We start from the raw sequence: 11,325 nt of genomic DNA on the forward strand, positions 1-11,325 counted from the left end.
AACTCTATGAACATTCACCCCTGAGCTTTCCAGACAACAAACACTCTGTGAAATCACTAAGTACTGTATCTGGGAGACAATAAGAGTTAAATAAAACATAGCGATTTTGTTATAAACGCCCAGTTCCTTAAAAAAACAAATCTTTAACTTACTATAGAACAATAGGAAATCTAGTCTATTATGTTAACCCATGTGACAAGTACATTATGTCCAGGTCACAGCACCGCAACCCTTGACCTTGTCGGTCTTATAAGAACACCGGGTGTTGGCCAACAGAGGTTGTAGCCTGCTGTGATAAACACCACAGAGACCACTGGTTGGAGCAGTGCACTCTTATTCAATCTCAACCACTCTTGCATGCCTTGGCACTATTAGTACACTGGTCCTATTTAAGTCCTCTCTAAGGACATTGTAAACTGCACTAAATATGTGCTTCCCAGTTACTGAGTTGATGTTGAGATAATCTTATCTTGCTTGCCAGCTCATCAGAGAATAGCTTACTGTGTAACAGATTTACAACTTCTTTTTTTTACCACCATTTATCTAAAAGTGCTGCTGAGGAAAGTGAGTGGGAAATATTTAAATGATTAGACATGTTAGAGCTTCTGTTATGGGTCTTTATCTGATAGGTACCATACTTTTCACTAAGACACGGTCTCTACAGGACAAACTGAATAAATAGGCACTATATCACTGCATGGAAAGGTACAGCAGTAGGGCTAAGTGGAGCAGGAATGAATGGTCTCCTCCATGTATCTACATGCTCAGTGTAAAGAGAAGCTGGTGAACTCTAAACCCTGTGTGACCTCATCATTGTCGAGGAAGTGTGAGAATTCAGTTGAACTAGGTCATGTTCACTCATCTTAGGCCTACTTACTTGGTCACGCCCATGTTGAGTGTTTGTAAATATCCCTAAAAAGATGATCAAGTGCATTTTGTGGAACAGCCTGTTTGGTAGGGTTTGGTTTCCTGGCACAACATTTGTACTCCAAGAATGAGGATAGAGAATCTATCAGCATCATTTCCAGAAGGTACAACTACAATTCATTTGAGTTACTGTGACAGCGGACCCATCTGCAGTGCTTTACCCGGCACAGTAGAGGATAATACAATACATGTTAAACAGTACCCCAGAGACATTCACTTCTACCACTGGTGACTCCCTATACAATAGCCTGAACTGAGACATGCTCATTTTAGCTTATCAAGTTCAAACATGTGCCTGCTACAGTCAAGGAGAGATGTGGGTCATTAGGTCAAATCATTTCATATGTATTTTTTTTTTTTTTTTTACACATTTATTTCATATCTCCCCTCAACAACAATTTATCCATTTAAATGAAGGTCACTTCAACAATCCCTGCTTCCCTTCTCCCAGAAAGAACTGACCACTGACAAGGTGATGTGTTTTATTGCATTTAATGTGTGGACCTCAGGACAAAAGCTGCCACAAGAATCACAGACCCTTTTAAAAACAGTTAATATTGTAATGTGACAGAGACAAGTGCTGCCCTTCTCTTCTAGACACGTGCATTGATTAGTCACAAGTACAATATTCAAGGATTCAAGGGTTAACTGGATCTCAGGACCTGTGAACAAGACATGAGGTCTCTATTCTGAAGGCAACGCGGATCAAATAAGAGCTTTTGAGATTAACCTCATGAAATCAGAAAAGCTACATTCTTACCTTTTGATAAAAATGGGGGTTTCTCAACCCAAGTCAAGGGCAGCAGCAGGTCCCCATGTTTTTCTTATCTAGCTGCAGGATTGATTCTACTATGAAAATCTCATCTGGGCAGAGTCAATCCACCCTTAATGGGGAAATCCACTCAAACTATATATATTTTTTTGTCCATTGTTAATACAGTCACAATATATTTTATATGTCAGCAGTCAAGTCCAAGATATTGGACTTTGAAGAAGCAGTGTCACTTACCACATCATGAAAAGAAAAAAATACCCAAAGACAATGTGAGTGGATTTTTCATCCACCTTCTATTTTACATTCAATTTAACTTTTATTTATACAGCTAAATCTCATTGAGATAAAATCTATTTCGCAAGAGAGACCCTTTTAAATCAGGCCAACCACAATACACTAAAGGAACAGATAGAGATGCTGAAAATAAATATATTATCATGGTAAAACTGTCGGGGATCATGGTTGTGGGTATTTCACAATATCGGTGTACCATACTATTTTGAAGGTTTCTATACAAATGTGAAGTACAAAGAAAAAGCAAATAGTAGTTAAGGGCTGTGTAAAGAGCCTTGACACGTCAAAGTTGAATAGCAACCACATACCAGACACTCTCCCATCATTCAGGTGTAGTTCCCTTGCAGCTTCTTCATGATAAGGCTATGGGGAGGTGCGCTGGTGAAAACTGTCCCCACGAAAACATGCGTCCCCCACAATGCATGGCGGATGACTTTGCAGCAGCCCAAGTCCTCGATGCTGAAGCCCAGGTTACGGTACCTCTCGTCGGTCTCAAACAGTGTGTTGTTGGTGTACGACCCAAAGAACTGGAGGAAACAAACACATGGGAAAAGATCAGAATACTGCTTGTTTTTGATAAGATTTAAGTTGAACAAATATAAATCCATTTAAAATCGTCAAGAAGACCACACAACTGCCATCCCTGTCTCACAACTGTATGTACTGTTCATAAAATATTACAGAAATAACTATTCCTGTCGCATAGTACTAATCCTTAAGCAGCCATTTTAGTCACTTCTTACTGCCAGGCCTGAGGATGGGTCTATGAAGTCAGCCCAGAAGCCTTCTGTCCTCAAGGCATAACAGATTTCCTTGGCACCGGCAACAAACTGCAACAGAACAACGCAACAATAAATTTACCTTCGACAATTGATTCAATTTTTATTTTCCATTCAAGCATTCCAATTGTGTACTGATACAAACATGTGTAATAGTGACCAACATTCTGATTGTGTTGTTAACTGCAAACGTGTGGAGGTTCCTGCTTGCTATATGTATATATATTTTTTCAGATACAAAAGAGACCATCTGTTCAAACACATTGTTATTGGTAATCATGTCACCATCAAAGATGGCAACACGCAAAAAATGCTTTTGTAGAGATCTAGCCTATTGCTGGGATGGGAGGGTGCGTGTCAGGGTGTAGTAAATGTGTGCAGTCAAGGGGGTCAGCGGTACAATTAGAGCGATTCTCAACCAAGGGCATGTTAACCAGACGGTGAATAACGCACAATGTCACAAACAAGCCCTGCTCTAACACGCAATGCCCTCACACACACACTCAAGACTACTAACAGAAGTCTTCTATTGTAATGCTGGGATTGGGAATATGTAATGCACAACCCCATTATCATAAACAAAATAGGTACTTGCTAATACTTAGAGGCATTGAGTCTGAAAGACTATGTACAGTTGAATCCTTTCAATTCCTTAAATGTAGTTCTCAGAGGAAAACAGACTGGGTTAAAATATACATGTGCCATACACCAGCAACCCATAACTCCTTACAACTTCAGACAGTTCAAAAAAGAAGAAAAAAAAGGGTGAAAAAAAGGAATTTTCTTCAGTGGTTCTGACAGACAGTTCATGTTGTTCATATGCTATGGGTAAAACTACCCACGGTGTTGTGACACCAACTCACTTTGTCTAGCATCAACTCCCTCTCTTTGTCCACCTCCACACACCACGCTGTCATGTCGTTCTGAGTTTTCTGGGTCACCGTGACAACCGTCATGCCGTTGTTAGGGGCCTCAGGGAACATTGACTCAAAATCTGCAAACACATGGGGAGAACATGCATGGTCAAAAACTATACATGACCATCACACCAAGAGTTATGCTCATACATGATGTACATTCCTTTAGTGTTTGAGCCCCCTCTACTGGATACATGTAGAATCTCAACATCAATCTCACAAACACATGAAGAGGTAAGTAAACGCTTTCACCTCTTTTTCCCTAGCCATTCCCCATTTAAGATGTGGACATAGTAAACACATAGACAAAGTATATCAACAAGTTTGAAAGTATAACAATGTGCCAGATATTGTGTGTAGCATAATCAGAGTGTCTGCTTTTACAGTGCATTTGGAAAGTATTCAGACCCCTTGACTTTTTCCATATCTTGCACAGCTGTATTTTTCTCTGTACTTTGCTCCATTCATCTTTCCCTCTATCCTGACTAGTCTCCCAGTCCCTGCCGCTGAAAAACATCCCCACAGTATGATGCTGCCACCACCATTGCCAGGTTTCTTCCAGGCATGGCGTTTGGCATTCAGGCCAAAGAGTTCAATCTTGGCTTCATTAGACCAGCCAATCTTGTTTTCATGGTCAGAGTCCTTTAGGTGCCTTTTGGCAAACTCCAAGCGGGCTGGAATGTGCCTTTAATTGAGGTCTGGCCACTCTACCATAAAGGCCTGATTGGTGGAGTGCTGCAGAGATGGTTGTCCTTCTGGAAACTGTCAAAATTATCATCGGGTTCTTGGTCACCTCCCTGACTAAGGCCCTTCTCTCCCGATTGCTCAGTTTGGCCGGGATGCCAGCTCTAGGAAGAGTCTTGGTGGTTCCAAATTTCTTCAATTTAAGGATGACGGAGGCCACTGTTCTTGGGGACCTTCAACGCTGCTGACATTTTTTGGTACCCTTCCACAGATCTGTGCCTTAATAAAATACTATCTCGGAGCTCTACGGACAATTCCTTTGACCTCATGGCTCGTTTTTGCTCTGACATGCTCTGTCAACTGTGGGATCTTATATAGTCAGGTGTGTGCCTTTCCAAAACATTTTCAATCAATTGAATTTACCACAGGTGGACTCCAATCAAGTTGAAGAAACATCTCAAGAATGATCAATGGAAACAACTGCACCTGAGCACAATGTCGAGTCTCATAGCAAAGGGTCTGAATACTTATGTAAATAAGGTATTTCTGTTTTTATTCGTTTTAATCCATTTTCAATCATTTCTAAAAACTGTTTTTGCTTTGTCATTATGGGGTATTGTGTGTAGATTGAGGAGGAAAAACATGCATTTAATCAATTTTAGAATGAGGATAACATGTGGGGAATGGGTCTGAATACTTTCTGAATGCACTGTATGTTGTGCATTTTTACAGAAAGTAAGACTGCTCACATAGGGCTATATCTGTTAGGTGAAAGGAAAACAATCATATATATACCTTTCTTCAGCAGCTCAGGGCAAGACTGTATCGCACACTCTACATTGGAGTTATCAAAGTACTGTTCTGCTCTGTTGACTATTTGTTCCGGGGGATCAGCCTCTTTCCCCTAAGACAAACAATCATGGAACGTTGCTCAGAAAACCAAAAACATTATCACCAGAAGAAATGTATGTCAATTGTGAAACCAACCACACTTACTTGGAACTCGCCGACAAATTGGGCAAGAATGAACTCATGCCTCTCGCCGCTGGAGGGAGCAGTCAGCAAGTCAGGGACTGTCCGGTGGACTGGGCCATTAATCTTCTGTTCTGCTGTGCCTTCCAGGTGGCAGTCAAAGCCTGAGTTACCTGGCAGTTGGAAGCGCTGGTCCTGAGGCCCGAACGGACCCATACTATCATCTGGCCAAACTGTCCTGGGTCCTGACAATGAGACATAATTTAACAAGAAGTTGATCCAATTATTGAGCCAATTGATTCACACACGTTCTGAATAACAGACAGATGGTATATGACGTTCACATTCAGGCAACTTCAGTATCATCATTGTGATTAGAGGTCTGCACTTACCAAGGTCAGGGGGTGTGATGGCTACACGAGGCTCATCAGAGCCAGATGATCCAGCACCAGAGAATGTTCTCTGGTTGGTTCCAGCAATCCGTCGGACCAGTACATGAAGCCCTGGCAGGTAAGTCACCAGCCTGGCTCTGCTACAGAGCACCTGAGGAACAGAGTAGGAACATCCCCATCAGGACACACACAACACAAGCATTAAGTGTGTGTGTGTGTGTGTGACATTGGATTCTGATCAAATCTCGAAGTCTATATCAAATAGACTTACACTGGCCATCCTGTTGGGCCTCTCCCTCTTCTGTTATTCACTTGCAAAACTGCAAAGGACAAAGTAATAAATTAACCAACTGCATAAATCTCATTGAGATAAATCTCATTAGACACAAAACACTGAAAGTGGGTGCATAAACTGATCTTCATCAAGCTAAATATCTCAAAACTAACAGCAGTTGACTGTCAACAGGCTAACTAGCTGGCTACAAACAATTCAGAATATCCTGTATCTACCTTAGCCCGTAGTACCGTCACTTAGTGCTCATTGACAACTATTTCAGACGACATAGCTGCCACAACATTACATAACAGGGTACAGCAGGACTGTAGGGAATGTTAGCTAGCTAGACAGCTAATGTTAGCTAACTAAAAAGTGAGAACTGTGGTGTATTCATTGGTCAGATTCTGTTGCAAAATGTTTTGCAACAGAAACAGTTTACTCCAAATGCTCTTGCAACATGACGTAAAATAAGTTGGGTTCTTAAATGGAATTTGTGGTTCATTTTAATGTTATGGCAAAGACAGTAAGTACTGTATGGTTTCCTGACCATTCCAATCTGAATAGTCTGTAAAGTGTTTGGCACAAGCTTCACAACTATAAATGATCAATTCTTCCATGCTCTAAAGTGGAGTGAAGTCCACATGGTTCCTTCCACCCTCTTCCAGCTATGTTTCCCAACAGACCAAATGTTTTGCAACAGAATCCAACTAATGAATACACCCCTGCTCGCCAAACTGCAGTTAATTTATTTTCAGTTTACATAGAGACGGCAGGTAGCCTAGTGGTTAGAGCTGACAAAGTACAAATCTGTCCTTCTGCCCCTGAACAAAGCAGTTAACCCAGTGTTCCCCGATAGGCCGTCATTGTAAATAAGAATTTGTTCTTAACTGACTTACCTAGTTAAATAAAGCTTAAATACATTTTAAAAATGGGTCAAATATAGCACTCTTAGTAGTTAGAGCTAAGTCATTCAAATGAGGCCATATGTAGTGTGTAATCTACATATAGGGCTAACCCTCCTGAAAGGGAATGTAAAAACGTATATTTTGTTTACATTCAATCCCCAATATTGCACTTTTACGACTGTCCCTAAAACACCTGAGCGCCAGAAATCAGCATAATGCCTCCTTCTCTGTTAAGGAAAGTGCTCTCTAACATCATCTGATTCTCAATATATCCTATCATCATCCCATGACTCCGTCTGAGAGCTATTGACGAGCAAACTCTGAATATCGAAAGTAAAAACAAATTTACTGAGGGGCAAGACCACACAGCTAACATACTAGCTAGCTCTACGTTGGCCGATTTATAGTAGTTTAGGCTCTGACAATAAATGTAATATATTTACCTCAAATAAATTCGTTGAAGAATATCCCCTTCTTGCAAACATGAATCAATAAAATACGTTGAAAAGATCAATAGGTCTTATCTGTGTTTATCCTTGACATAACTTTAGCTCGAATGCCGTCTATCTGCTTCACCTTTCGTTGTGCACATGCGCGCTTACGTGGTTAAATGACGGAACCCTACGAGCAACATAAATGGCTTGACGTAAACAAGGTTGCAAAAAAAGAAATAACATCAAAATGCAGAATCATATTTGCACACTAGATGTCGTTATATCCCTATCCATGAGTGGCAGTATGTACCTACATATTGATGCCAGCAAAGGCAATTCTAAGGAGAGTTTCAGACAAAAAATGAATGTGAAAGTTTTCGTCAGTGTTTCTTGTGGCACTGTAATTAGTGGCTAACCTGTATATCGTATAAAATAATACTCAAACTCCCGTTCAGATGAGAGCTTTGTACCTGAAGAGCAGTGTACCTCATGAGTGATGCAGCAGTATAAGGCACTGCATCTCAGTGCTAGGGGTGTGTCTACTGACCCTGGTTTGATTCCAATTGTATCACAACGGTCTGTGATTGGGAGTACCATAGGGTGGCGCACAATTGGCCCAGTGTCGTGCAGGTTAGGTTTTGGCTGGGGTAGGCTGTCATTGTAAATAAGAATTTGTTCTTAACTGACCTGCCTAGTTAAATAGAGGTTGCTGTGCTAATGAGGGCATTTGATTAATGAACAGGGTTAACTTTGGAACGTTCTGATTTGAGAAGGGCGGTCTCTCACCGCTTTTACCCGTTCACGCCCGTTAATCAAACTCCCTCAATGTATTTATTTGAGTGTAACCGTTCTGTGGACGAGTCTGTTGAGAACAAATGTTTGTTCTTCAAGTGTAGTCGCATAAACCTTCAAGCGCTATTATGAAACTGGCTCTCATGAGGACCGCCACAGGATAGGAAGACCCAGAGTTACCTCTGCTGCAGAGGATACATTCATTAGAATAACTGCACCTCAGATTGCAGCCCAAATAAATGCTTCACAGAGATCAAGTACAGACACATTTCAACATCAACTGTTCAGAGAAGACTGCATGAATAAGACATTCATGGTCGAATTGCTGCAATGAAACCACTACTAAAGGACACAAATAATAATAACAGACATCCTTGGGCCAAGAAACATGAGCAATGGACATTAGAACAGTGGAAATCTGTCCTATGGTCCAAATTTGAGATTTTTGGTTCCAACCGCTGTGTCTTTGTGAGACGCAGAGTAGGTGAACGGATGATCATCACGCCATCACGGTTGACAACTCCATTGTGTCCTCCTCCCAGAGCGCTAAGAACCTTGGCGTGATCCTGGACAACACCCTGTCGTTCTCAACTAACATCAAGGCGGTGGCCCGTTCCTGTAGGTTCATGCTCTACAACATCCGCAGAGTACGACCCTGCCTCACACAGGAAGCGGCGCAGGTCCTAATCCAGGCACTCGTCATCTCCCGTCTGGATTACTGCAACTCGCTGTTGGCTGGGCTCCCTGCCTGTGCCATTAAACCCCTACAACTCATCCAGAACGCCGCAGCCCGTCTGGTGTTCAACCTTCCCAAGTTCTCTCACGTCACCCCGCTCCTCCGCTCTCTCCACTGGCTTCCAGTTGAAGCTCGCATCCGCTACAAGACCATGGTGCTTGCCTACGGAGCTGTGAGGGAACGGCACCTCAGTACCTCCAGGCTCTGATCAGGCCCTACACCCAAACAAGGGCACTGCGTTCATCCACCTCTGGCCTGCTCGCCTCCCTACCACTGAGGAAGTACAGTTCCCGCTCAGCCCAGTCAAAACTGTTCGCTGCTCTGGCCCCCAATGGTGGAACAAACTCCCTCACGACGCCAGGACAGCGGAGTCAATCACCACCTTCCGGAGACACCTGAAACCCCACCTCTTTAAGGAATACCTAGGATAGGATAAAGTAATCCCTCTCACCCCCCTTAAAAGATTTAGATGCACTACTGTTCCACTGGATGTCATAAGGTGAATGCACCAATTTGTAAGTCGCTCTGGATAAGAGCGTCTGCTAAATGACTTAAATGTAAATGTAATGATCTCCACGTGTGTGGTTCCCACCGTGAAGCATGGAGGAGGAGGTGTGATGGTGTGGGGGTGCTTTGCTGGTGACACTCTCAGTGATTTATTTAGAATTCAAGGCACACTTAACCAGCATGGCTACCACAGCATTCTGCAGCGATATGCCATCCTATCTGGTTTTGTGCTTAGTGGGACTATCATTTGATTTTCAACAGGACAATGACCCGAACTCCTGGGTGGTGCAGTGGTCTAAGTGCTACCTGTGCCACCAGAGGTTCTGGGTTCGAGCCCAGGCTATGTTGCTGCCGGCTGTGACCGGGAGGTCCATGGGGCGACACACAATTGGCCTAGCGTTGTCCGGGTTAGGGAGGGTTTGGCCAGCAAGTATATTCTTGTCACATCGCGCACTAGCGACTCCTGTGTCGGGCTGGGCGCAGTGCACACTGACCAGGTGTATGGTGTTTCCTCCGACACATTGGCTTCCGGGTTGGATATGCGTTGTGTCAAGAAGCAGTGCAGTTGGGTTGTGTTTCGGAGGATGCACGGCTCTCGACCTTTGCCTCTCCCGAGTCCGTACGGGAAATGCAGCGATGAGACAAGACTGTAACTACTACAAATTGGATACCACGAAACTGGGAAAACAAAAGGGGGTAAAAAAAAAAAAAAAACCAGGACATATTTTTCCTTTCTATTCTAACTCAGTGTAACCGATGTGAAATGGCTAGCTAGTTAGCGGTGGTGCGCGCTAATAGCGTTTCAATCGGTGACGTCACTCGCTCTGAGACCTTGAAGTAGTGGTTCCCCTTGCTCTGCAAGGGCCGCGGCTTTTGTGGAGCGATGGGTAACAATGCTTCGTAGGTGTCAGTTGTCTATGTGTGCAGAGGGTCCCTGATTCGAGCCCGGCGCTGGGACGGACTAAAGTTATACTGTTACATCAGCCTGGAAGATTAAGCCGTTTGCATCTGAGAATATTATTCACATTGTGCAAGAACGTTTATAACAGATATCAAGAGCTTGATATGAAGTAAACTGAAACAAAACTGCTGCATGATGCCAAAGCTGACCTCTAACCCCTCACCCTGTCCCCCACGTCCTCTGAAACCATAACCAGCTGCACTGTGAAATTAACTTGCTTGTCATTCTGCCGCTGAAGAGTTGGAAGTTAATTGAAAGGCTGGTCTCCTCCCTCTGTGTCAGAGGGGTCACGATGTTATGGAGTAATGGTCATTATTAGGTGAAAGAGGTTCCACTGAGGACAGAGACAGGAGAGATAGAGAGAGAGAGGGGAGAGAGAGAGAGAGAGAGAGAGAGAGAGAGAGAGAGAGAGAGAGAGAGAGAGGTAACCAATCTGTGACTGGCCTGTCCAGATTAACCCCATAACCTTGACGCTGGCCCCCTCCACAGCAGGGGCATTGTCATTAAAGCCAGGAGTCACGCTGGGGGTCAGTGCTCTCTCTTATCTCAGAGCGTCCCCATGGACAATTAACCTGACAGGTTGTCACTCTGAGGAGCATAAGTCTTCACTGTGGACCTATAGGTCTCTATAGGTCCCTATAGGAGCCCAGCCAACTTTAACATTCAGTCTGCTGCAGCTTTCTGTTTGAGGGAACCCAGCTTGCACATTTGGTTCCTTGGAAGTTGTGGGAATGTACATTTTTGGCTCCCCATTGGTTCTGGAAACAAAGCATTAAAGGGCCATTTTTTTAATGTTCATCAACTCCAGCACCACCCACGTCAACATATGTGAAAATGTGTGCGTTTCTATGTTTTACAGTTAAATTGCCTACTAATTGTGTGCTGTTTGGTTAATGATGTCATTGGAAACACTTATCTTCCTCTATATTTTTTACAAAAAAACAGAAATGCGCCATTTTCACATATGTCGATG

At 43.1% G+C, this 11,325-nt stretch overlaps 1 protein-coding gene across 1 annotated transcript; it reads right to left on the reverse strand.

Moving 5' to 3' along the window:
* Window positions 1-2,231: 2,231 nt before the first annotated feature.
* On the reverse strand, window positions 2,232-7,504 carry mmadhcb (metabolism of cobalamin associated Db). Its single transcript, XM_029635387.2, has 8 exons — window positions 7,366-7,504; window positions 6,012-6,060; window positions 5,741-5,891; window positions 5,373-5,593; window positions 5,172-5,280; window positions 3,639-3,769; window positions 2,740-2,826; window positions 2,232-2,523 (listed from the first exon to the last, which is right to left on the reverse strand). Exons 2-8 carry the CDS (start codon window positions 6,018-6,020, stop codon window positions 2,323-2,325), a joined length of 909 nt encoding a protein of 302 aa, XP_029491247.1. The 5' UTR covers window positions 6,021-6,060; window positions 7,366-7,504; the 3' UTR covers window positions 2,232-2,322.
* Between the last annotated feature and the right edge of the window lie 3,821 nt (window positions 7,505-11,325).

Source organism: Oncorhynchus nerka, linkage group LG3 (assembly GCF_034236695.1).
Source record: "Oncorhynchus nerka isolate Pitt River linkage group LG3, Oner_Uvic_2.0, whole genome shotgun sequence".
NCBI classification, from domain to species: Eukaryota; Metazoa; Chordata; class Actinopteri; order Salmoniformes; family Salmonidae; genus Oncorhynchus; species Oncorhynchus nerka.

Excerpts from the sequence above, each read along its gene's own strand:
- mmadhcb (XM_029635387.2), bottom strand. Across the intron at positions 5,594-5,740 it reads CATCACACCCCCTGACCTTG|GACCCAGGACAGTTTGGCCA; the intron begins GTAAGTGCAGAC and ends TCTCATTGTCAG. Across the intron at positions 3,770-5,171 it reads CCCTGAGCTGCTGAAGAAAG|ATTTTGAGTCAATGTTCCCT; the intron begins GTATATATATGA and ends ATGTGTTTGCAG.